Genomic DNA, 25,696 nt, shown 5'->3' on the forward strand with positions numbered 1-25,696 from the left:
CTTGTTACAGTTGTTGACTGTCTCCTCGCACATACACGTGTATACTTTCGTTTCTTCGATCGTACGTGTTGTTAAGACGTAATAGTAACGTTCAGAGATCGAAAGCATAACCGGAACTATCTATGCACGGTAAACGAGTTATGACCGATTTTCTCCACTTATATCCGTTCATCGTTGAATTTTCCATCTTACGCGTTCAACGTTATATTTTTTATTGATCGATTATAAAAAGTACGGTTTCGTTTTTATTTTTTTTATTAGAAATATAATTACTACTTATGTATATATTTCATAAGAACATTTTCTAGATCCAATGAAATGTTATACGAAATAATTTCTATGTAATGTTTTATGGCAAACGTTTGAATCGAAAAAAAAAAAAAAAAGGAATAAAATAGGATATTTCATATAAAGTATCGTTAGATTAAAAGGAAAATAATTGACGTTTGATCCTTTCACGAGTTGGAAATCAATGAGGGTTGAAGAGAAACATTAGGATGATCTCGTGTCTGACCACAGACCGGGAATTACTACTTGCCAGCTTCGTCGATCGCTTTGATCACATAATTATCTCGTCAGAGATCACTGAAGCCGCTTGATCGAATTAATTTCATTAAATCATCGAGCACGATCTATGAAGATTGATAAATCGATCATGATTTAGTTCTCTGTTCTAGGAGTTAATCGAAAGAAAGAATTTTGTCTTTCTTCATCCTTCCTTCTTATCGATCTTTCTTTTTGTTGATGATCGAGCAGGCCGTAGATATAAGTGTCGAACGATTTGTCGGTTGTACTTAATTCCATTTGCGTAAATCTCGCTGCTTCAAACGAGGCTTATCTGGCGTAATTGCCATCCTAACGATCAGTTTCGCAAGCTTTCGACAACTTAGCAATCGACCTGCTCTTGCTACCGATTCACCTTTCCTTATAATTCTAACCTACCCAACAAAAAATACAAAAAATAAAAGGATTTCTCGGTTAGTATTGCATTTAAAAGTTATATACATTTTTCTCTCATTTTACTTTTTTCATTTTCATTTAAAAAAGAATCCCGGAGTACGCGTAATGTAGAATACATACCGATCGTATGAATCTGATCTGGAAACTAGAAAAACATCTTATATGGATTCGTTAGATGTTAATCAACTCGCCTACTATTCATTTTTTTTCATTTATTCTAATTGAAATACTCTACTTATTATTCACATTATTTTCTATTGCTTTATTTTTACATAGTACAATTGCTAATGAACTGATGATTTGAATTCCTTATTAGAAAAAGTGATTGTAAGAAAGATTGTAGTTTTGTACAAGTTTTTTGTCCAATTTTTCATTTGCAATGTTTCATAATAAAAAAATAAAAAGTATTTTTAGTAAATATAACGTTGGAATACAATTTTTTCACGTGAAATGTTTGTAGATTATCCGATTACAAATAAAACCGAGTTTTAGGATATTACACGACCTATATCATTTTTCTTTGCACATCCGACGATCGCAATGGTTCTCGATGTTACTCCTCATTACGTTAATTCACAGTTATCAAAAGATAATTAGAAGAGAAAGTTTCCAGTAGCCTCTTTGTATAATTAATGCTTTTGCAACTACCTTATCAGAGTATTCGATGTAATTCGTTATGTAAACATCGATCGATCATCAAATTTGATGACTTCGTTCCAGTGATCTATAGATCTACGATCTATAAATTTTCAATATTTCTTTTCATCGCTAAGTGGCACGTATATAGGGTAGACCAAAAGTTCGTAGGTGGACTTTTATCCCACCCAAGAACCAATCTATATACCTTAATATATGATTACGTGAAATTTTTATTACTTTTCATTCTGTTTTATTATAAAATTTTATGGACAGCGAATATTTGCATAAACCTTGCAAGTAATCCAATCGCTTGGATTACTTGCAACCTGTCCCTGAATTTAAAATAAATTAAAAGCGATTCTGACAGCAAAGAACGAAAAAAAAAAATATATATATATATAAATAATACGTAGGATAGAGTATTGCTGAAGCGAAACCGGATGTGAATAATTTCGCAACTCGTTCAAATGCATAACACTTTCCTTTCGATAAATCGAACGATAAAGTTAATATTAATACGAAGAAAAATTCACTTATACGGGTTTGATGATATTATACAAAAAAAGAAAATAGAAAAAATAAATGAGAAATATTAAAGTTAAAGAAATATATTGTCCGTAGGTGGAAGAGCAGAGATCGCAAACGTTTGGTAGCCGAGGTACAGCAAGATTCGATGGAAAATCAATAGATAAATTCGAAACTACCAGTGCAGCATCATCGTTGCGTTCGAGATCGAATCGGGAAAGAAAGGCAGAAACTCGAAGAGCATCTAACAACGACAGGCAAGTTTCAAGAAATTCTGACAATGTTAAAGAATCCTTTGGATCGAGAGATCGAAGTGTCGCTGATAAGAAGATCAATCCTGAACAATCAACCAATTTGGCTGATTCGAGAACAAGATCATCGAAAAGAAACGAGAGAAGATATTTACCTGAACAAAGTCATAAACAAATCTCAAGAAGAATCGATCAGGAAGCAACGTTGGAAGCACCAAGGCAAAGAAAAGAGAATAACGCGTCGCGAAGAGTCTCGTCTAAAGTAGAATCCGTTAAAAAGGGGAATGATCAGCAGCTGAACGTTAACACCGGACCATCGGTATTTTCTGGGACAACGGAAAACTCAAGATCGAGAACTGGAAGAAAGATACATACGACTTATACGGATAAAGAATTAAAAAAAGAATTACCAGTTAGCAGGAGATTCAATTCTGAGAGTTCGACGAATAGTACTAGAAGAAATAGTTCGTCAAGAGGATCTAGGAAGGATTCGGAAAGAGGAGGAAAAACTACGGAAGATTCGATACAATTGACAGAGTCTGAAAGTATTCGAGTTGACATCCCACTCATTTTGGCGACTACGGATTATCCAAAACTTACGACTGCGATCAATGATGCTGCTGAGAATCAATATTCGTCATCGAGATCTTCTTCTAGGAATGCGGATAGACGAAGCGACGATCGAGAATATTCTAGATCGAATATAAAAGAATCTAGAAATTCTGATAGAACGAAAAGTCGAAGAAAATCCAACGATGAACTTGGTACATCCAATTCGCGATCGGTTCAATCCAGAAGAGGATCATCTAAGTTCGTTGACTTTACAACGCCTGAAACTATCGAGACTACTGTTACCACTCGTTCGAAAAATAGAAACAGTGGAAGAAGTTCGGATCGTTCGAGAAATTCTGCTAACGAATCAGGCAAGTCGAGAACAAGAGATAGAAGTTTGGATATCGTTTCAAGATCAATCTCCTCTAATGGAGTTTCAGGACAAGCAGAGATCAAACGTAGGTCTTCTGGTGATAGGAATTTTAGAAATCCTGAAATTAGATCAAGATCGGTAGACACGGTTCAGGATCAAGATAATCGTGGACGTTCTAGAGGAAGGATCAGAGCCGAGACAACTACTCCAAAATTAATTGGTAAGTTAAAATAATATAATACAAAAATATACAGATATACGATGCTTTTTAAAGCTTCTATTATAAAATGTTTGTTCTTACAAACGTATATAACAAGGAAAATTCACGTTTTTAGATTTTCCAACAGCTATTCCGATGGAAATGACAACTGGGACATTAGAGTACACTACACTACCGGTTCCAGAAGTTCCAATTTCAACGACGAGAAGTACAGGACAACGAGAATCGGGTCGTACAATTACCGAAGGATCATCTCGCGTTAGGTCAAGAATTCGGGCTGTTTCTCAAGGAGGAAGGAATACAACGAAGGAAGATTTTTTTAATCATGGGTTAGGGTTCAGAGGTAGAAAATTTCCAACCGACGAAATAACTTCCAGTCCGAATAAACCAGTAAAGATGTCTCCTACACAAGTTCGTGGTAATCCTGGGTGGACGCTAAGAAGAAGACCTGGTCATCTAGATAAGATCGAAAGTTCATCGAGTAGTACTACTGTAAAAGAACAGACCAATGAAATCATTTCTGGTTATGATCGATCGATTAATAAAGAATCTACCACTATCGTTCCAACTACCAGAAGAGGATCGAAGAAGTTAAACATTGATGAATCAACTTCGACCATGGCGAGTACAACGAAAAATCAAAATCCAAGAAGAGGCAGCAAGAATGTTGAACAAGTAAATCCTGCTAAAGATTCGGAAGAGAGTGATAATTATCCGCCTGATTTCAAAGCAAGATTATCGCAATTGGTAAGTTTTTCTATTCGTTATTCTTTCTTTTTTTACTCTACTCGACAATCACACCGATGATATTTGATTTTCAGAAAAATTCTAATCTCAAAATTCCTGTTACTAAGAGTACCCCGAGAACAAGTACCGAGGTAAGTTAATGTAATATTTATAATTATTATTATTAGCTGTACATTGCAATAACACGTTACAAGTTTTATCGTTTAAATTAACTTTCTTCCGCATCTTTCTTCCGATCGGTTTAACATTCACCAGCCTTGAATAACCACTGATACGTGTAATTACGTGTAACTAAACGATATCGCTTAGCTTAAATTCCTATTTATGCTTCTTGAGTTGTATTTATAAGCTACGAGAATTATACAAAGTTTCCGTGAACGAATGATTATTATTCATTAATTGCATTTGCCATATCGTTTGATTAATCGACCAATCGTCGATGTATCTGTCGTTCCTTTTAAATTGAGGAATACTCTCAAGGTCAATCCAATATTTTTATTCTTTTTTTTTTGGCAAGTTGTTTCGGATCAGGGATATTAAAGTTTTAACTGGATTTTTCAAGGATCCCATATAGGAGAAAGTGAACTGGTTTTGGACAGATCGTCCACTTATTTCACCTTACTGTGTGCTCTCCAATTTCAAATTAGGTCATTGAAATACGATACTTGCCTTCTTCGCTTTCTCTTTTATGGTTTTCATTGTTTGTTTTTTCAAAACATTTCATATTTTTGTCGAGGTTTCAGGAAAAGAGAGAAAGAGACATGAATTTATACATGAATTTGTTTCTAAGATTATGACAGTTGCATAGAAGACTTATGCTACTTGCTTTTAAATGAAGTTCGGATTAATTACTATGAATAGATTAGAAGGATGTTGAGAACAGAATTGTTTAAGAGAAAGCTAACATATATATTTTGTAGAATTATATTTCGTAAAAACTAGTCGTGCCAAAGTGATTGACAATTCGATAAGATTTATAATATTTATATGTTGCATCCTGCAATGAGAAAGTCAGGATGATTAGTAATCATTATAACTATATATGGAGAAAAAATCGAGAAAGTTCATATTTTCTATAACATTTTTCTAAATAAAAACAATTAATCATTACGGTGATCTCACATGATCGTTTCATAAGACTAATATTTTTAATAAAATTAGATTACTTAGAGAATGAGTTAATCGGAAGAAAATGATTTCAAAATGTAGGCTAGAAAGGAGCTGACACGAAAGCTGTATCTTGGTAATCTCGCACGTCCGATGTTCCATATCATAAAACAAAATAAAATCAAAGAAAAAATAAGAAAAAAATGAAAAAAGGATTTCTTTCTCTGATTCGAAACACATGGCGGCGAATGTGGTGGCGAATGTGGCGGCATACTTAGTAATTATAGATCTCCAGATTGCTTTTGTTGATCGTTTTCTCTCTCTCTCTCTCTCTTTCTCTCGCTTCCTCTTTCGATCAATCGAAAGGATTACTTTTACAAGATAGGCTACGTGTACTAGACGACCATGACAATTGACACGCGAGTGAACGTTTGAAATCGCACGAATTACAAAATTTACCTCTACCTACAGTCTCTCTGCCTTTTCTCTCAGGCTTTTACTAAACGCAAACAAAATATCACTCTTGCTATATTAGATAAATGCACTAGCAACAACAACAACAACAACAACAACGCAAAAAAAAACCAAATTAAACAACGAAATAGAGAAAAAAGTAATGACAGTAGATAGATCATAAATCATAGATCGATTGTATAGTGTCATCCATCTTGTACAGAAATAATTTACACAAACCAAATATTATATATAGTTTTGTAAAAATATTAGACAAGTAGTATACGCTTGATTAGAATGATTTTAAATTTGTAGTAGAAGAAAATCAAATCACATAAGCTTCACGATTAGTTGACCGATTAGATAACGCAAAGAAAAAAGATAGATAAGGTAGAAAAAGGAAAGAAAAAAAACTTGAAGTTTCAGTTGTTAAGCAGCTCGATGAAGTCATGGCTCGAGAGGGTTGCCAGTCAACTGGCAGGATGGATCTTTTCCTTCCTACGTTATCTCGGGCTCATCCTCTTTCCTTAAATGGATTTTTCATAGATATATACTACACATATGTTATATTTATTTTATACGTTACAATTAGTTAGTCGTAAAGATTAGACGATGTAGGATCGTAGGAAAATATGTAATGAACGAATGAAAAAGACTCTCTCTCGGCGGTCTGCATCGTCTCAATGACCTTGAGAAGGATTCCTCTATGGAGATGGATACTTTCTTCGCTATGATCAGGGTAACATACTAACTAACTCTCTCTCTCTTTTTCTCTCTTTCTCTGTTTCCTTATTTTTTCTTCCTTTTTATTGAGAAATTGATCTAGAACAAATGTCTTACGATAGATCCTTCGTTCGATCGATCTTTTTACAGGGAAAGAAATCATCGTCTGCTCTATTCTCAGAAAGATCAAGAATGAAATTGGAATTAGCTAGGAGATTGGTGAAGCCTGAATTGAACGAGCAAGAAAATGTTTTGGATTTGACAGGCAAATCTAGGACAACTGATATGTCGATTGCCGAAGAAACGAAAAAGGTTGACAAACTAGCGAAAGTTAGTAAGACCAGTCGAGCGGATGATCAGCGGAAACTGGAGAAGCTTTCTAGAGGTAGGCAAGATCAGTTTGAGGAAAATTCTGATCACGAATCGAGGGCGTCTCGTCAAAAAAAGGGAAGAGTTATATCTGAGAGAACAGTAACGTCGATATCGGTTGACGAAGATACTCCGAATTATGTTGTCGAGACAGTGACCAAAGTTACCGAGGAAGTCTCTTCGACGATGATCGATGGAACCTTATTGAAAAATTCTTCAACGCGTAAAAGCAAAACTCAAGATTTATCTTCTATTACTTCGAAACCTGTGAAAGGTTTTAATAGTACACCTAGAAGTGCGATCAAAGAATTCAAATCAAACAATTTTATAGCTAGACGTAACAAATCTTTGGAAAGAGATTCTACCAATGGTCTCACTGATGTTATCGAGGATACGAGTAAGATCAAATCGAACAAACAACAATCCTTTTCAACGATCGAGAATGAAGAGAATCAAACGAAGAAGCCAAGAATGTTGAACAGCGTGACTAAAGTTAACTTTCAAACTCGTTATCCGAAAAAATTGATCAAAGACAAGATCGTCGAAGAAATTAACGAGATTCCTCAGCAAACTACGTCAAGAACGTCTTTGGTTACCAGCAGATACAGTAGAAAAAAGGTTGATATTTTGAAGCCTTTCGATCCTATTCCAAAAACTATTACAACAGTTACTTCAACGTCTTCAAAAAGACGAGAGTTTAGGCCAAGAACAGCGACTTATCGTAGACATTCGGAAGTACCAACGACCTCGGTACAGTCAACCAACAAGGTTGACAGTACTTCGGGTGTAGCAATCACACCTAAGACACCCAAGTACCACGCGACTTTGAAAAGTTCAACACCGACTACTCGATCGATACCGCAAGAACCACAAGTTAGCGTTAGGATCAGCAACGATACTAACTCGATTGAATCTGGTATTACCGACAGCAGCAATGGTAATACTGGTTCCAGCAACATCTTCAATCCTACCAGAAGTGCCTTTCTCAGTGGTAATAATACTCTTCTCGAACAACTCCGCAGTACTGTAGCGCCGCTTCTCAGCTCTTTGGGTAACAAGACACCGATTTTTGCTGAATCCTACAGCAACGTTAACAACGGAGTAAGTATTTTTTTTTCATTTTATTATTTGTAATCATTGCCGATTATAAGTTTCATAATTTCGATGATGAATTTTTTAAACGTAATAAATAATGTTTTGTTTTATTAATAGAAATATTTGAATTTTCTGTTACAGAGCTCTACTCCTAGGATTACCCCAAATGGATCACCACCAAGATTCAGTGCTAGGTACAAAGGAGCTGAATTGTTCGTTAGAAAATCAACGGGTTATCAAGCAACTGTACCTTCGATTACAAGTTCTTCGACAACCCAAATAACTCCGATAGAGGTAAGATAACATAAATTCTATGCAACATATTGGGCACGCTCAATTTCTTGTTCTTTTTATCTCTTTGAATAAACCATATTGTTGAGGTATCAAGCGAAAAAAAAGGTAAAACGAAAAGGTAAGCAAATTGTTTGCAATCGAGGATGGCTTCTTAGGCTGGCTCCGTATGAATAAATATGAACATTAGGAAGAATCACGTGGTTATTATTTTGTGTGCTTAAAAGGTATTCACCACGAAGATCGAAGAGGATTTGGAGAGTGTCGCACCGCCATCTCGGTCCACCGATCTTGGTATTACTACCAGCCCCAATGGAATTCTCGATTCGGAGAGCCTTGATACGAATAATCTTCGTTAGATTATTATAGTGATTACTGATTATATAATTAATCCCGCTTATTTTATTATTATTTTCTTATTTTTACAGCATTGCCATTTTTCTTTAATTATAAATATATATATATATATTTTTTTTTATATCAGTCATTTATTATAGGTTGTGGTATATAGACATTATTTGATTTTATTATAATATATATGATCGTGAATACGATGTTCGCTATAGTTATTAGGGTTTCGATGTGATTTCTCAAATTATCACGCTCTAGCATGCAGCACCTCGAAAAATATTGTCACTTTTAGAACGTCATTAATTTGCACGTGGATTTCAAGGATTTTCATAGAACAAAAAACAAAGAAAAATAATGAAAGGGTTTCTTTTCTTATAGAACATATATATTCTAGATACATACACTAATGCACCGTAGATATTTAGCCAAATATTAACATTTCTATTCTTCATATTGACGTAACATTTGTTCAAAAATTTGGAATAACGTATATGAAAGTATTGTACTACACGAAAAATTTATATATATTATTTTGTAATAAATGTATTGCTTCTTGCATTGCACGCGATACGTAGTTTTTCGTCCTTACTTTATAACTTTACTTTATGTGTGCTATATATATATAGCAATTAAAATATCTTTTATTCTTTTTCAATTTAGATTTTGACAAAATAGTATTTGCGTATATTTATTTGATTTTCTTTATTTGTTTTTAATGTGATAACAAATGAATTAATCATCTAAATGGTAATACCTGTTGAATGTGATAGAACATAGCGATGATTATCCTGTTCTACCTGTTTGAACATTCCACGTGACTACTGTAACGATGGTGAAAGTATGATATCGTGTGCGTAATACGTGAATTTCTTATATATTCGATATACGTACCTGGAACTTGGCGTAGGTGGTAGGGGATCGAGTTTTATAGGAAGAAGGAAATATGCGGCACGTTAATCGAGGTCAACTTGTAAGTTAATATGTCAAAAACATGACATTTGTCTTGGCTTTATTGATTTTTCTTTTTAATTCATCGAAAAATTCAGTAAATTTTGACTATCATTCGTGGAATAAATTAGAATCGATTGGAAGTTTGACATTCTCTCTCTCTTTGCGATCTTAATTGAAGAATTTTGTTCAGTCCGAAGACAGAATCCACATCTGTGGAAGGTGCTTAAAGTTGCAAGATATTTCTATACAAGTAGAAAAAGACTTCCAAGTGAACGGCTATCTAGTTTTCTAGATAGCCGTGTAAGAGAGATCTTTAACCTTAAGAACGAGTTTATCTGCTATATACCCGATTACATATAGTATATCATAGTATTTCATAGTATTTCATAGTATTAGCTAGTTTCTCAGGTGTTCCTGTTCGTACTCTTTCTCATCTAGTTCAGGGATTTACCAAGAGATGGTGTATGCTCACTTAATTGGCTAAACAAGCTGTATCAATCGGTATTAATGATCGTTTCTTTTCTTCTAGGTAATCTACAATCGATTTGTAAATAGAAATATATCTAATTTACACCACGCGGCACATTATTATATGTATAGCACTTGCACGCACCTCTCATTTTCTGATTACAGAATATTGGTTCAGCACTACCACCACCTATTGATATTTCCAGTCCTGGAGAGCCCAAATTCTTAACATACTATCAAGCATTGGAATCGGCTAGCGTCCAAAACGAACAAGGGAATTCTCAACAGCAACGACTTAATGACACTGTAACTCAGGTAGACTCTAACAACGCAACTAACGGCACCAATGGCAACGCCAATTCTAACAATGATACCACGAGTCCCACGAATGTAGAGATCGCGAGCCCACAGACCCCAAACACTACCAACACCCAACCGGATAATCTATCGAACGAAAACTTAAACCAGGATATGGAGAACCCCACGGTTACTACGGAAGGTTTACCCGAGTCATTAAATATATCCACGACTGTTGAACCCATTGGGTCAATGTCCACCATTCCAGATTCAATGATAGAAACTAACACGACAACTGACGAGTTGTCTACTAGTGTTGCTGTTGTTGAAGAAATGTCAACGACGCAAGATAGTCCAATTAGTACAGATCCTGTAGATACTTCGTCTTTTACCAATGATCTTATGGACACTTTGTCTTCTACCCCAACAATGGAACCTACCTCTACGACAGTAACTTCTATGAACGATGTTCTTACAACTACTGTGACCCAGTCATCGAATTCAGTCGAGACGATGAGTTCCAGTACAGACGTAGCTAGTACTACGGAATCGATTACTATCGAGAGTCGTTTAGTAGATTTACCAGAGACTACGGAAGTGACTAATAACATGGATACTATTCCAACAACAAGTGCAACACAAAATGTAGAAAATTCCTCAGCCTCATCGGACATCACAACTATCGTCCCTACCGAATCAACAACTTCACAGGCATCATCTGTCGTTTCCACGACTTCTCCCATTGAAACGTCCACTGAAAGTATCGAGAGTAACACTATAGAACAATCTGACGTAACTTCGAGTAGCAGTGAATCGAATGATTTCACGTCAACTATAAGAACAACGACTGATCTACCAATAGTAACGACTTTCCGTACGAGGTTGATAGACTTTGCTCAAGATATTTTATCTCGTTTGCAAAGTTCTATAGGTCTAACAACCTTACCACCAACTTTAACAACGACTCCAGATGCAACAACCGAGATACCAATTTCAACGTCTGATGTGGATACAAATATCATTTCGAATAATCCAGTTGAGAATTCCACGATCGTTCAACAACAAGAAACCACTACAATTTCTGATGATATCACATCTGTATCGATGGATGCGTCCATTCAAGAAGCAGTAGGTTTCAATGATTCAGAAACAAATACTTTGGATAACGTTGAAACTAGTTCTACAACAGATTCGAGCACAACAGCGAACGCTGAAAGCTCTGATTTAACATTGGATATAGAATTGCTAACTCAACCTGTATCTTCTATAAGCCTTGAGAATGAATCCAGTGTAAATATCACCCCAGAGAGTCCCATTAATTCAACAGAAATGACTACTTTCCTACCAACGACCTTACAAGATTCTACTTTAGAAAGCACTATTACCGATGCTCCTAATGACACGTTACTCACAGAATTAATGACAATCGCGAAGTCCCTGTTTTCGGAAGCTATGAACGAGACCTCCGTTCAAACTAGATTGGACAATATTTCAAATACAATTAATTTGGAAACAAATGTGGAAAATATTGAAAGTAGTTTGACCACTGATTCTAGTACAACGATGATAAATATTGACAACGGTTCCCTTAATGACAGTACTACGGAGAATGTACCAGAGTTTTCTACCGAAGTTCCATCAGAACAGGTAGAGACGACAACGATCAGTTCAGAACGTGAAGAAGTGACTACTTTAGCAATCGACCTGTCCGAAAATGAAATAGAATCCACTCCTTTAAGCCCAACAACGATTACTAATACTGAAATTGTGGACGATAGTTTAGCACTTAATGTAACACAAAACGAAGTGGAATTTATTCAGACAAATGATACCAGTTTCGAATTAGGAACGACGTTAGAAAATGTTGAGATTACTACTACCACTGAACCCATCGAAAACGAAATAGGAATTGTCCCGAATGAAGAATTTGAGAATATAACTGAGAGTTCTCTAGAGATTACGCAGGACGAAGAAACAACGACTGTTTCTACTGCTGATCTTGAATCGACGACACTCAGTTATGATTTTCAATCAACCACGACCCAGACTCAGACAACTACCCCTGTAGGAAGTATAGATATATCGGTCTCATCTACTCCAAGTATGGTAGCAGAATCGTTGACAACAACCACTGTGGTAAATGATGATGAATTGTCGACAAGAAATCCTTTAAATACTGACACTGAAATACCCACTAGTACAACAGAAACTACATTATCATCCGCAAACATCGAATTTTTAACTCAGTCGACTGTAATCAATGATAGAAGTAGTACTAATTTCGTTTCAACCGAGCCCATGTCAACCGCTGCAATAACAGAGCCCACAACTACTACGGAAATAGTAACTAATAATGATGATATTTCAACGAGTCAAGCCCCTGAAATAATTATTACCGAAACTATAACCGAACAGGCTCTTGATGAATCAATCGAAAGCAACAGAACTAACCAAACAATTGAAATGACTTCGACGGAATTGGTTGTTAACGATGCAGAGGTAACTACTAACCCACCGTTACTAACAACTGATACAGATTTGTTGAATTTAACAAATATTACTGGGACTATCACCACTAACCGGCCAATCGAAACAACCACAACGATAATACTCACAGATCCCTCATTACCACCCCTTGATTTCATGAACACCACTCCAACTGATATTGACCGTTTGCAGGATGCAACACCAGCAACTGCCCAAGGGACGGCAGCCTCAGGAACAATGCAATTCGATCAAATGAACGAAACTACCATCATTCCTTCCACCATCATCACAGAGTCTCCAACCACAACAACGTCAGACTCTTCCAATTCCTTGATCACTGAATCCTCTCCATCTGGCACATCGACATCTATTGATACGACGACGACGACGTCGACGATGACAACCATGACGACTACGACGACAACGACGGCCATGACGACTACGACGATGACGACAACGACCATGACTACACCAGCATCTTCAACAACAACCGATCGTCCATCTGAAACTACCACTGCAATTGAGACTACGACGTCTGTTATGCAACCTACGGAAGATAACATTGATATAAATGATAATCTGATCTCCACCGAAGCGTCGATGAGTATTTCCACAATGCCAGCCTCTGCTACATTGCCTCCAGACATTTCCAATTCAATATCCGGGATGGACACAGACGTCGAAACAACAACGATGGATTTAACGGCAGAAACAACTTCGACCCCAGCTTCGAGTTCAAGTGCCGCGACTACTACGACCACCGCACCGTCTACCACATCTCAAACTATTCCCAGCATGCCTGAATTTTCATCGGAATCTCCAGCTACCACTCAGACGACGTTCACTAGTCCATATATGGGTCGATTTGGCGGTAGCAGGCTTACTCCAGCGCCTAGATTTAGTCCTAGCTCGTCTACCAGAGTTCCTCTACGCGATTATCACGTTTACGGGATTTATCCTAACAAAACGATCGTCAGGAAACGTCCAGAAGATAATCTCATCGATGCTAGAAACGTTGACAGCCCATACGTCATATTTGGTATCTACCCTGATGGCAGATTGGTTCGGAAGTTCCCAAATGGCACGATCATACCAGATCCACCAAGCAATCCGGTCGAGGTTGTCTTTTCTCTTAGCACTACAACTACCACTAACAGACCACCACCCGTGTTCTTTTATAACCAGGCTAACCAAGGCACTTTTAATCAATACCAAGCCCCGAGCTATTATAATAATCGTAGACCCGTCGCCAACCTGATGACAAATGCTCAAAACTTTGGCACCGTTGATTTGGGACTTACTGGTAACGCGATCAGCGGATCCAACGGAGGTGGAGCCGATTTCTTGGGCCCACTTGGTACCCCCGGTAGCCTCGCGACCACAAATACAATGGTATCTCTATCCCACATCTTTAAATTCGTTCATCATAAATCTGTGACGAGTTGACAATTTGTTCGAGATCGTAATTTTCATTTCTTTCCGATTTTTTTGGGAACGATACTGCTGTTGTTATATCGAAATTATTTTTTTCAACATCAATACAAATAATAGAAATTGACAGCAGTATTAATAAGTAGTATACTAACGCTTTTATTTAATTTGACATAATTTCGTAGCTACACTAATAGTTTCCCAGTGTCACGACTAGTGTCAATTTTATGAGTCGAGTAGATAAATGTGACACTGCGAAAGCATGCGTTGATAATTGTATTTTATTTTACCTTTCTTTCTCTTACTTTCTTTCTGTATATATTTTAAAAAGATCTCGAGCAATCGGATTCAAATCATAAAACTTGTTCAATTTCTCCCATAGAGCTCCATAAACCCATCGTAAATATGATATTTAATTGACGTTCTTTTTCAACAGGATAAAAGTATCGAAACATGATGTCGAGTTGTATAGAAACTTGTACATAGAAAATTTTCTTTCTTTTCGTTTTGGCACTTTTGTAAATATTTTTCGCACCCTCACAGCACTCACTGTAGTCACCTAATTACACGGAAGTCATATTTCGATATTTCTAATGCTACGCTTACATGATTTGATAAACCTTTTATATTAGTTGATGTATTTTTATGACATACTAATGAGTCTTCTTCATTTTTAGGGATCTGGACGGAATGGTATCAATGGGGCTGGTCGTATTTTTCAAGATCGACAGAGGGATGAAGGTAGTAGATCTAGAGAATCTGCAGGTCAACGTAACTCGGTATATATTGGACAGGTAAAAAGTGCAAAAGAACAGACAAAAAAAATATGATTTAATTTACTAGCTTCACATTATTTTTAATTAACAGGACAGATTTGTTAATTATTGGACTAATGGTGCACCTAGCACCAACCCACGTGTTGTCAGTGTCAACATAAATTCAGTTGCAGTAAGTGATATGTTGTAATATTATTTGTAAAATGTTATTACAATAAAGTTCATATTTTACATCAGAGTGCAGCAAGCGAAGGACCAGCATCGTCTTCGAGAATACCTTCCTTTGACAATTTGTTGAACGGTCAATCCAATGGTGATCAGGTAACGGCTCCTCCAGGTTTTCCATGGCGGGATCCTTTGGATCAGATTTTTGGAATTACCACTAATTCTCCAGTAATAACTGCATCGATTGCATCCAATACTTTGGTGCGTTCTATTTGAAAGAAGCTGTACGTTATAAGTTCAATTTCCTAATTTTTGGTTCACTTTTTAGGACGACTCGAATGAAAGTAATCCAGTTTTCGATACACGTCCTGTAGGTCCGTTTGTAGAAGTTTTTACACCAGCTTCTGGTATCGTGTCTTCTTCCTTTACTACTGAAATGCCTACATCGACAACTACTACTGTCGCAACAACACCAGCACCAACAACAACTACAACCACAACCACACCAGCTCCAACAACAACTACAACCACAACCACACCAGCTCCAACAACAACTACTACTACCACAACTACACCAGCTCCAACAACTACTACTACTACTACTACACCAGCTCCAACAACAACTACTACTACGACTACTACACCTTCTCCAACTACTACTACTACTACTACTACTACTACTATCACACCAGTTCCCACAATAATTACAACCACAACCACACCAGCTCCTACAACAACTACAACCACAACCACACCAGCTCCAACTACAGTAACTTTACAAGCAACAACACCACTAAATATGCGAACCCAGAATGCTTTTGGTACAACGTTCGACGATCTGGCATTTTTGAACTCCCTTGTAAGTGAATTAAACTTTTCTTATATGCCATTAAAAATTGTCTTCTTTATTAAAAAACAGATTTAGATAGAAATATATAATTTGTTTTAGTTACAGCCTAATGGTGGCCCAACAACACAGAAAACTTTGAACGACGTGGAAAAGCTTTTAGCCGATAAGGTAGTATAACGACCTAAGTTTATTTATATAATTTACCTAAACTTAAATATTGTAAAAAAGAAAGAATAGAAAACGTTTAGTAGATTCTGAAAAGGCTAACAGAACAATTACGTATGTAAGAGCAAAAACACAAGGTAAACAGTTCCTAAGTCATCATTAACTAATAAAGCTGTGGAGAGCGCAAAGTGGATAGTAATTATCGTCCAGCTACTCCAGCAATATTCCGTGGAGAAGCGAGAAACGTGTGTACACGAACTTTCCTTTCACTATTTGCACAATCCTTATTTCGTTTTTAATACTAGCATGTAATAATTCAAGATATACATATTTCTAGTAATTCCTTTCTCGTGTTTCTCAAACTACACAGAAATAACACTTGGAATTAGTGAATCACCGTGATATATGCAAAATGTGCTTTGTTTTACCTAATAGGATAATATTTAAAAAAAAAAACTGAAACAACTGTTATTATCAAGATCGCACAACACTTACAACATGTAATTATATCATGTTATTCAGATTCTATCTCTTGCCCTGAATAATGCTGGACCTACTCGTTCACCAAAAGCTATTCAATTTGCAAATGCATCTCCAAATTCCATACAAGTATCGCCACTACCTCAAGCGTCGTCATCCGCACCGATAATCATCGATTTATTACCATCTTCTACTACTAAAGCTTCAACGATATCTTCATCAACATCGAAACCAGTTACTACGACACCTACCATTATTGAAAAACCTATTAAAATCTCCGATTTAGCTGCCAGTGCTCAAACTCACAGTGCTTCGGTATCGAGTAGTACGACCAAATCACCGATTATCGTCACAGCAAAATCTATACCTTCCAAGCCTAAAACTACGACATCAGCACCTGTTCAAGGAATAGGTGCCAGCTTGTTGCAAGCGCTTTTTGGTGGAAACTTCTTCGGACCTTCCACCACAGTAAAACCTGTTAAAACTACAACGAAGCCAATTAAAACGACACCGAGAATCGTTGAGATCACGCAGAGACCTGTTGTAACGACTCAATCGTCTATTACGCCTAGAATGGTTAACATTTCTGAGATAATTATTGATACCACGAAACCAACGACATCGACGACATCGACGACAACCACAGTGAAACCAGTAACTACTACGACACAAGTATTACTGAACAATCCAAATCCTAGACTTCCTAATGTTATTAGCTCAACGTATTCACCGGAAGATGACGCCAAGTTCTTGTCAGCACTATTTAACTCGCTTCAGCAATCAAGTGAGTTGAGGATTAGGTCGTATTACGTAAAATTGTACTTTCATGGATTTTTCTCATTTTTTCTTTGCAGACAAGAAAAACCAGAAACCTGGGACACCCGCTCCGACATCGGCTCTAGACGACGAAGCTTTCTTGAGAGCTATTTTATCTGGTCAAGCCAAAGTTCCATTAATTACGACTACGCGATCACCTGAGATCAACAATGCAGCTCTTTTGGCTGCCCTTTTGAAGGCTCAAGGCATCGAACCATCCACTCCAGCTACTAATCTTCGAGAACAATTACAATTGGCTGTAAGTCAAATATTTTATTTTGATGAATAACTATGAATTTGTTTATACGTTCAACGATTCGTTTGTTTGCTCAGAGTCTAGAGAAAAATCTCGTTTCACTTCCACCGAGCACGAGTACTTCTCGACCAACTACAACAAGACCAACCAGTACGACGGGAAGACCATCGACTTCAAGACCAAGACCGCAAACGACAACGTGGTCACCTAGCTCGACTTATCCACCACCGCTTTTCAGTGGGTTCGCCAATTTCGTTAATCCACTTCAAAATGCACAAAATAATAATGGCGTAGGTGGAGAGGGTGCCCGGAATCAAGTGGTGAACGTTGCTCTTGGTGCTACTAGAGCGTTCAGTCAGTTCCTTGGTGCTGCCATAACGGTAATGGACAAATATTTATTTGAAAAATAAATTATTTAACTCTTTATGATTGATTATATTATATTTTACAGGGTGCGGCACAACAGTTGCAGTCTTTCGTAAGAAACGGCACGAAAATCGTATCAGAGGCTGTCGGATAAAATGCAATTTCCTACAAAATTCTTGAAATAAGCATCGATGAAACCGCGTCATCATTAGATCTAGATCTATAACGGACGGACCTAAAACTTATAGATCAATGTATTAATTTTTCGAGTTAACGTGAAAAAATGTTCGACGAAAGTTTCAACGGTGTGATGGACGATTAATATTTATATTTTATTTACTTAAACATTCACAAATTTTTGGCAGTAGCGATCGTCTCGCTTTGCACAGTTATCTAATAACTTTATTTTTTCTTTTTTTTTCTAGAGGAGAGAGAAAAGAAAATGGAAACAAGAGAGAGAAAAAAAGAGAAAGAAAGTTGATTTTTAATGCAGCGAATTGTTCGCTTTGCTTTTTCATTTTTTTTTCTTTTTTGAATTTGCTTCTTCTTCTTCTTCCTTTAATCTTTTCTTTCAACAATGACGAACAATTGGAACGTAGAAAAAGAAAAAAAAATAAGCAGACAGGAGACAGAAAAATTAGAAATACGACGCTTTGTAAATGTTTCTAGGGTAGGGCCCATTTCTCAGCCCCTTTCAACCCTTTTGGCTTGGACTCTCTCGCACAGAAACGGGCAGATATATACCGCTTGAGACATTTGTAACGTTCGTCGTAATTAACGTAATTAATCGCAAGGGTCACGCCTCGTCACGAGAGAGAGAAAGGGAAAGGGAGGAGGAGAGAGAAAGAGGGAGAAAGAGAGAGGAGAGAGGAAGAGATACGAATGAAGAAAGACGAAACGATTCGCGACGCGAGCTTTGTACTTAGCTCCAAGCTGAGGGCCACACACGAAGGTCGAATTAAAGGCGACTATGTACGTTGTTGATGCTTGCCGAGAGAGATAGAGAAAGATAAACATGAGCGGGAGAGAGAGAGAGAAAGAGAGAGAGACAGATGGTGGTAATTTAAGATACATTTAAGAGTGAGAAAAGAAAGTGAGATATATAGGTAAATAGAAAGAGAGAGAAAAAGAGTGAATGAGAGTGAGATAGTATGAGTGAAAGGGAGAGATAGGGTGAGAGAGAGAGAGAGAGAGTGAGAAAGACATGAAAATGTCACCAGCACATTTTTTTCCTTCCTGCCTTTTACTTTCTCTTTTTTATTTTTATTTCTTCTCTTTTTTTGTACAGTTTATTCGTAACCCTTCAAATGGGCATACGTTTTTATTCTTTTTTGTATAATAAAGCTGGTAGCGTGTGCATATTGTTTTGGTATATTTATTTCTTTCTTTTATTTCGTCCATTTTTTTCTAGAAAAGCAAATTATAAAGTATATGTAATAATAAGTATTTGTGTGTGCCTTCAGAAATGCATATACATATATTATATTAAAAGCTCTAGTAAGAGAAAATCAAAACAAGTAGATGATAAATCCATTGATGATCACCTGTAACAAAAAGAAAACTATATTAATATACAATCAAGTGATAAAATAGCCTGACATATAAATCGTCCAATTCACAGATGCACTTTTCAATTGAATTCTCTATTAATTTTTATCAAATCATTATTTACCGTTGCAATAAAATAGAATTTAAACGCGTGATTTTACATTTACATAAAATAAATAAAAATAAAAAGAAATAGGAAAAGTACAAATATTAAATTACTAAAAAAAAATAATATCTATTAATTATTATGAATTAATTTGAAACTGCAATATATAGAAAAGAAAACTTGCAAATTTAAAAATATACGATCACATTGAAAAATCTTAAAGACGGAACAAGAAAAAAGAAATGACTGTAATATTTACCGAACATTATTTACGCTTCAAAATATAATAATACGAAAATTTTAATATTTTTGACTCTAATTAAACACATATGCATCTTTCTGACGATATAGAGACAAATTTGGTGTCTCAAGGAGATGGAATGGTCCATCATCTCCAATTACAACTACAAATTAATGACGAGCAAAGAAAGTAATATAATAAAATATAAAATATGACTAGAGAGCTATTCTCGAAAAGTTCGAACTTACTGTTGAACTTTTGAAAATAACTCGATAGTCTATGTAGTTGCCCTCTTCAGCCACAATTAAGTGGGGGCCTCTTCGGCAATTAGCTTCTTCGGCATTTAGCCTCTTCTTTCTGCATCCCTGAAAACCGCATTGGACATTTTCTACGTGGAAGCAAGATAAAATTTCTCATACTTTTTTTTACAAATTAACTCGTATTTTGTTTGATAATTCTAATTCTCGATTATTAAAAAATTAATTTACATTTTCCGTTAGTTATTCAAGCTCGTGGACCATCAATGAACTTAGAGTTTAATGACATATACACGAGCACAATTAAACGAATGTCCAAGCAGATAATTATCGATGACCTAATAACACGTCGCACTTTTAATATCAAAAAATAAAATAGAATTGAAATAAATAATGCAATAAATGTTATGCATTTTCTTGCAATATTTTCATTTCATTCATTCGTTATATTTCTAATTGAGAAAATCGCGATTGTGCGAAGTGCTAATATTAAAATACTTAAAACTAAGTATCAAATGGATCAAAGTATTTGCGAAATTGTTCGACTCTATCTCGTTCGAGATAGAATCGAAATAGAAATAAATCTTTCAAATCGTTGCAAATTCCTTTGAATCTCATGATACATATACAAGTATTACAGAAGAGTTACAAAATAAATTTACAAATATGATGAATGAAAAATGAATGAATAAAAAAAAATTTTTGTAAGAATTCTGTATTAACCAGGAGGCGAAATTTCCACTCCGGAGTGGAAGCAAACCTCGTGCCTTTCCTGGATCCTACCTACTTAAAATTAAAGTTTTCACATTCGCTCAAAGAAGTATGCTACCTGCCTGCCAATTACCCATATTTAAAAAGAGCAAATACACATGCGTACCCACCCTCTCACTCCACGATTCTCTCACATACCACCAGGGTGCAAAAGCCTAAACTAGAGAGCATGCCCCGGGGCACCTCCGACACCCTAGTTCAAACGCGTCTTTTCTAAACTTATGGGAGTACGTACCAATGCTGTAATCGACTGCCAAGGCTAATGATTATTGCAATAATGACTAAAGCAAAAATACTGGTACATACTAGTATATATCAGCATACTAATATAATACAAGTATTGTTAAATTTCCACAAACAAATGTGGGAACTCTACTATTCAAAACGATTCGAAAAAAAAAAAATTAGAAAAATGTAATATAAATAGAAAAATACAACCATGTGTATTTTTCATATAACACCTAACTCTTAGGTGTGCTATACTAAGTATTACTTTAAATATTAAATAATTCATTAATTAAAAACTATCACGAAACGATGTACAGTACACTACCTAATACGCACATACAGGTGTAAAGTACATCGTGCAATCACTAGCACAATGACAGCCGCCAATAGGGGAAAAACTTAAAACTAAACCTATACCAACTGTTTCTCACCCATACGAGTAGCACCTGGGCACACGTATAGATGAGAACGCAGAAAGTATAGGGGGGAGAAACGGGAGATTAGTACATTAGAAGCTGAAAATCCTGATCTAAAAAATATGATTAAAAACACATATATACATAACATATAAATATACATTTTTATAAAAATTCATCTAAGCGATTAAGGACTCTTCAATTTATTTAATAAATAATGACTTTTAATATCTTTTAATATCTTTTAATATATTTCAAAACCTCGGACGACTCCTTTCATTAAGTTGGCTGTTCTAATAAAAGAACTGGGCTTTGAGCCACCACTTAACTGCTAGAATCTATCCGTCGCGAATGGTTTGTCTTCTTGCTCATTTATTTATAATATCGAAGTATCGATATATCAAAATTAATCGCGATTAGATAAACTAAGTACGAAGCAATGCATGTAAGACATTTATTACATGCTTTTCTGGACAAAAACGAGTAAATAAATGCTCGATTTCACCACTACTAACCACGAACAAAACACGTAATAAAAAAGAAAGTGCATTTATTAATTGCATTATTAATTAAATGAATTTAACCGGTGAGACAAGAAAACCTATCCTGAACTAATATAAAATATACAATACAATATACAATATAATATACAATTTTCATGAGTAACTCCTAGAAAGGAATTACTCATGTGCTCGTCACTAATTTATTTAAATAATTACAACCAGTAACTCGTGCCGATTAGGACCTTTCATCCTCGACATGATTGAGCACCGGAGGGACTTTAAATTTTAACTCACGGCATAAGAAGTTCTACGATGGCTCCAAAACACTCCTACTTCGCAGCAAGTATTGTAGAATGCGAGTATCGAAGATCCATCGAAGATCCATCGAAGATCCATCGAAGATCCATCGTAGATCCATCGAAGATCCACCGAAGATCCATCGAAGATCCATCGAAGATCCATCGAAGAATTCATCCACATCTTTGATAAGGTAGAAAGTCCGTCGTCATATCTGTAAAATAAAATAGAACAAAACGATAAGTTATATGTAATATGACGCAAAATTATAGCAAACAAAAACGAATAAAATGTTAATAAAAATAGATACTTACAATGCATTCCAATGGGATGAAATTCAATTGCACATGGCGATGCACCTCGCGTGAATCTAAAAACGCGGTGTAAACGAAAATAAGAAACTATAGATGAGTTTCTTATCGCGAAACCGAAATTTTATTATACGACGAACAACACTGATTCTAATTCGCGTATGATTTTAATTTGTTTTACGCCCGATTACTGATTCTACAACTGCTTCCAAAGACTGCTTTGCACACAGTCAATGCAAGTAAAAAATCTTCATTGATGCACTGATTCTAATACGCGAACAGTCTGTGCGACTGTTTAAAGATAAAAATACAACTTTACTCGAACAAACTCTAATGCAATTACTGCATTGGTCGCAGTTAATTTAATATATAAACTTCAAAAATAGTTCGCGAACGCGACGGAATTGAAATTAACGAACGAACGTGCTTCTAATCCGTGATTTTAATTATATTTTACGATACAACACTCCCGTATATTGCTTCGCGCACGATAGCAATGCACGAACACTTGCAACACTTCACAAACACAATTCACAAACACTTCCAACACTGATATATTCCCATGATGATCTGAAACAGAAATAAAAACAAAATTATAAATATCATTGTTGTAAGTAAAAAAATTATTATAATTATTGAGAAAGTGTTTAAAATAAAAATTGACTTACGTTTATTCTTCATTGATGAATGCACGATGGGTATCCTACCCTTAGGATGACGATGAGCACACGTTTAAACCGAATAAAAGAAACTTACGGAGTTTCTTAACCGAGCAAACGAAACTTTAACATGCGACGATCAACACTGACTTTAATTTCCGATTCTTTTGTATTTTATTTTTACGATGCAACACACGAGTACCTCATTGCCTACGCGCTCGATTGCAATGATGTTCTGAAACAGAAAAAGAAAAAGAACAATTAATATCATCTTCTCAATAAAAAACCATTGAAATTATGATAGAAACGTTTAATAGGAAAATATACTTACTTTTAGTCTTCATTGATGACTGCAGGATGGGTATCCTACCCTTAGGATGACGATGAATAAAATAAAATTAAATAAAACTCTGAAAAGCTGAAACATACTAAAAAGATTATAGAACAATATATCCTGTGAATCATTCCTGAAGGCATTGCACACTTTTAAAGATATTTTATCATAAAGAATCAATATAAATTCAAGCAATATTAATTGCCTTTATCTCACTACTTGTATAAAATTACATATAAAGTATTTAATATCAGTAAAAATTGTTAATAAAAATCGATAACGTTATATATATATATATAGTTTAATACGTCACGTTTGTTAGATCTTAGCTCGTTGAAGGATTGATCAGGAATGAACACGTAATCGCGTCCTTCGTGTCGAACGTTCGGCTGTCTTCGTTTTGTTTTCGGCTGTCTTCGTTTCTTCTGTTCTTACTTGGAGAAATTCCTGGAATATACGTACACATTCGTTATTGCCCGTGATAGAATATTTTGTTTTCTTATTTTCTCTCTCTCTCTCTCTCTCTCTCTCTCTCTCTCTCACTTTCGTTCTCACTCTTTGTATACATTTCTGTATGGTTTAAAAAAAAGAATAACGCTTACCTCGATGAATATGAAGATAAAAAAGAGTAAACACAATTGTTAGACTGAGTATATGTATTCCTGCTGGACTCTCCTAATGCTCGGTACCTAAAAAAGGAAAAAAAAGATTACATTAGTATAACATAAAGAAAATCAAATATATGAGTGTATGTGTACGAGCTACCTATACTTATGCATATATGCCTGTATGTGTGTGTATGTGACAGGAATCGAATTTAATACGAAATACGATCTTTGAATACATAATTATGAAAAATAATTAATTAGAGCATCATTAGAGATGGTAGTAAGTATCGATACCATGAAAAAAGCTGGAAATTAGAAGAAATATTGTTAAGTAACATTGGTGAGATTTGGCGGGACGCCGAGATATATCGAAGTTACATTGTCACAGATATCGTTCGAACTTTTCAATATTTCGTTTTGAAAACACTCACGTATGAAAATCTTGTGTGTAGCTATCATTTGATATATAATAGAAAGGTGTAAACTATTTTTTAATTACCTGGATTAAACGGGATGACGCAGTACGTTGGAACATATACAGCTGACAGAAAATGGCGTTTCCTCTACCTTTCCCCTGCGTTTCCCCTTGCATTGCCACTGCGTTGCCTCTGCTGCGCATCTGCTGCGCGCGGTAGTATGCGCGGTAGTCCACTTTCAAAAAAAGTAGCGAAATCCGTTGACCAATGGCTGCTTTATAATTTTGCATTTTTCCATCTATTATAGAAAAATATCGAATAGGTAAAAATAGGATATAGGAACATAACAATTGTCGAAATATACTTTATTAATCCAAACAATCGAAATTGATTATTATAAGTCGATACCTATAGAAATGATGCTGTAAAACAAGACATATATATATACATAATTGCGTAGAAAAATGCATACCAAAGTAATGGAATTTTTTTCTACGCAAATATTCTTTATCCTCGACATTATCGTAATCTTTCGATTATATCATTTGGAAGTCATTTATTAGAATAATCGATTAGTATAAAGGTAAATTATTTACGTTAGAAAATATTTTTTAATTACCTGAGATTAACGGGACGACGAAGTATCCGTGCGATCTCCATAACGGCAAGAAGAAAAGAGCGCTGATTCGCTAATCATCTTTGGTCTTACACTTTGGACGTAAAGTGACCAATCAGAAATTCCCAATTACCATAACTCGCCTTTCTTCATGACCACGTTAGTCAAGCTAAATAATAATTTATTTATTAAATAAATAAAAATTTATTCTATTTTTCTAT

The 25,696-nt window shown here is 35.6% G+C and overlaps 1 protein-coding gene across 1 annotated transcript in view; it reads left to right on the forward strand.

The window, feature by feature from the left end:
* LOC122515883 (mucin-17-like) overlaps positions 1 to 18,318 on the forward strand; it is a 30,781-nt gene extending 12,463 nt beyond the window's left edge. Inside the window, exons 3-18 of the mRNA XM_043633377.1 lie at positions 2,221 to 3,520; positions 3,636 to 4,267; positions 4,342 to 4,398; positions 6,701 to 8,020; positions 8,156 to 8,308; positions 10,241 to 13,214; positions 13,335 to 14,293; positions 14,968 to 15,084; positions 15,158 to 15,238; positions 15,304 to 15,492; positions 15,560 to 16,090; positions 16,181 to 16,249; positions 16,769 to 17,510; positions 17,581 to 17,801; positions 17,876 to 18,178; positions 18,250 to 18,318. Of these exons, the coding sequence (XP_043489312.1) occupies positions 2,221 to 3,520; positions 3,636 to 4,267; positions 4,342 to 4,398; positions 6,701 to 8,020; positions 8,156 to 8,308; positions 10,241 to 13,214; positions 13,335 to 14,293; positions 14,968 to 15,084; positions 15,158 to 15,238; positions 15,304 to 15,492; positions 15,560 to 16,090; positions 16,181 to 16,249; positions 16,769 to 17,510; positions 17,581 to 17,801; positions 17,876 to 18,178; positions 18,250 to 18,318 (9,717 nt within the window). The remainder of the gene's footprint in view (positions 1 to 2,220; positions 3,521 to 3,635; positions 4,268 to 4,341; positions 4,399 to 6,700; positions 8,021 to 8,155; positions 8,309 to 10,240; positions 13,215 to 13,334; positions 14,294 to 14,967; positions 15,085 to 15,157; positions 15,239 to 15,303; positions 15,493 to 15,559; positions 16,091 to 16,180; positions 16,250 to 16,768; positions 17,511 to 17,580; positions 17,802 to 17,875; positions 18,179 to 18,249) is intronic.
* The last annotated feature ends 7,378 nt before the right edge of the window (positions 18,319 to 25,696 follow it).

The sequence above is a fragment of the Polistes fuscatus genome, unplaced genomic scaffold, assembly GCF_010416935.1.
Source record: "Polistes fuscatus isolate 324 unplaced genomic scaffold, CU_Pfus_HIC Scaffold19, whole genome shotgun sequence".
Lineage (NCBI taxonomy): Eukaryota > Metazoa > Arthropoda > Insecta > Hymenoptera > Vespidae > Polistes > Polistes fuscatus.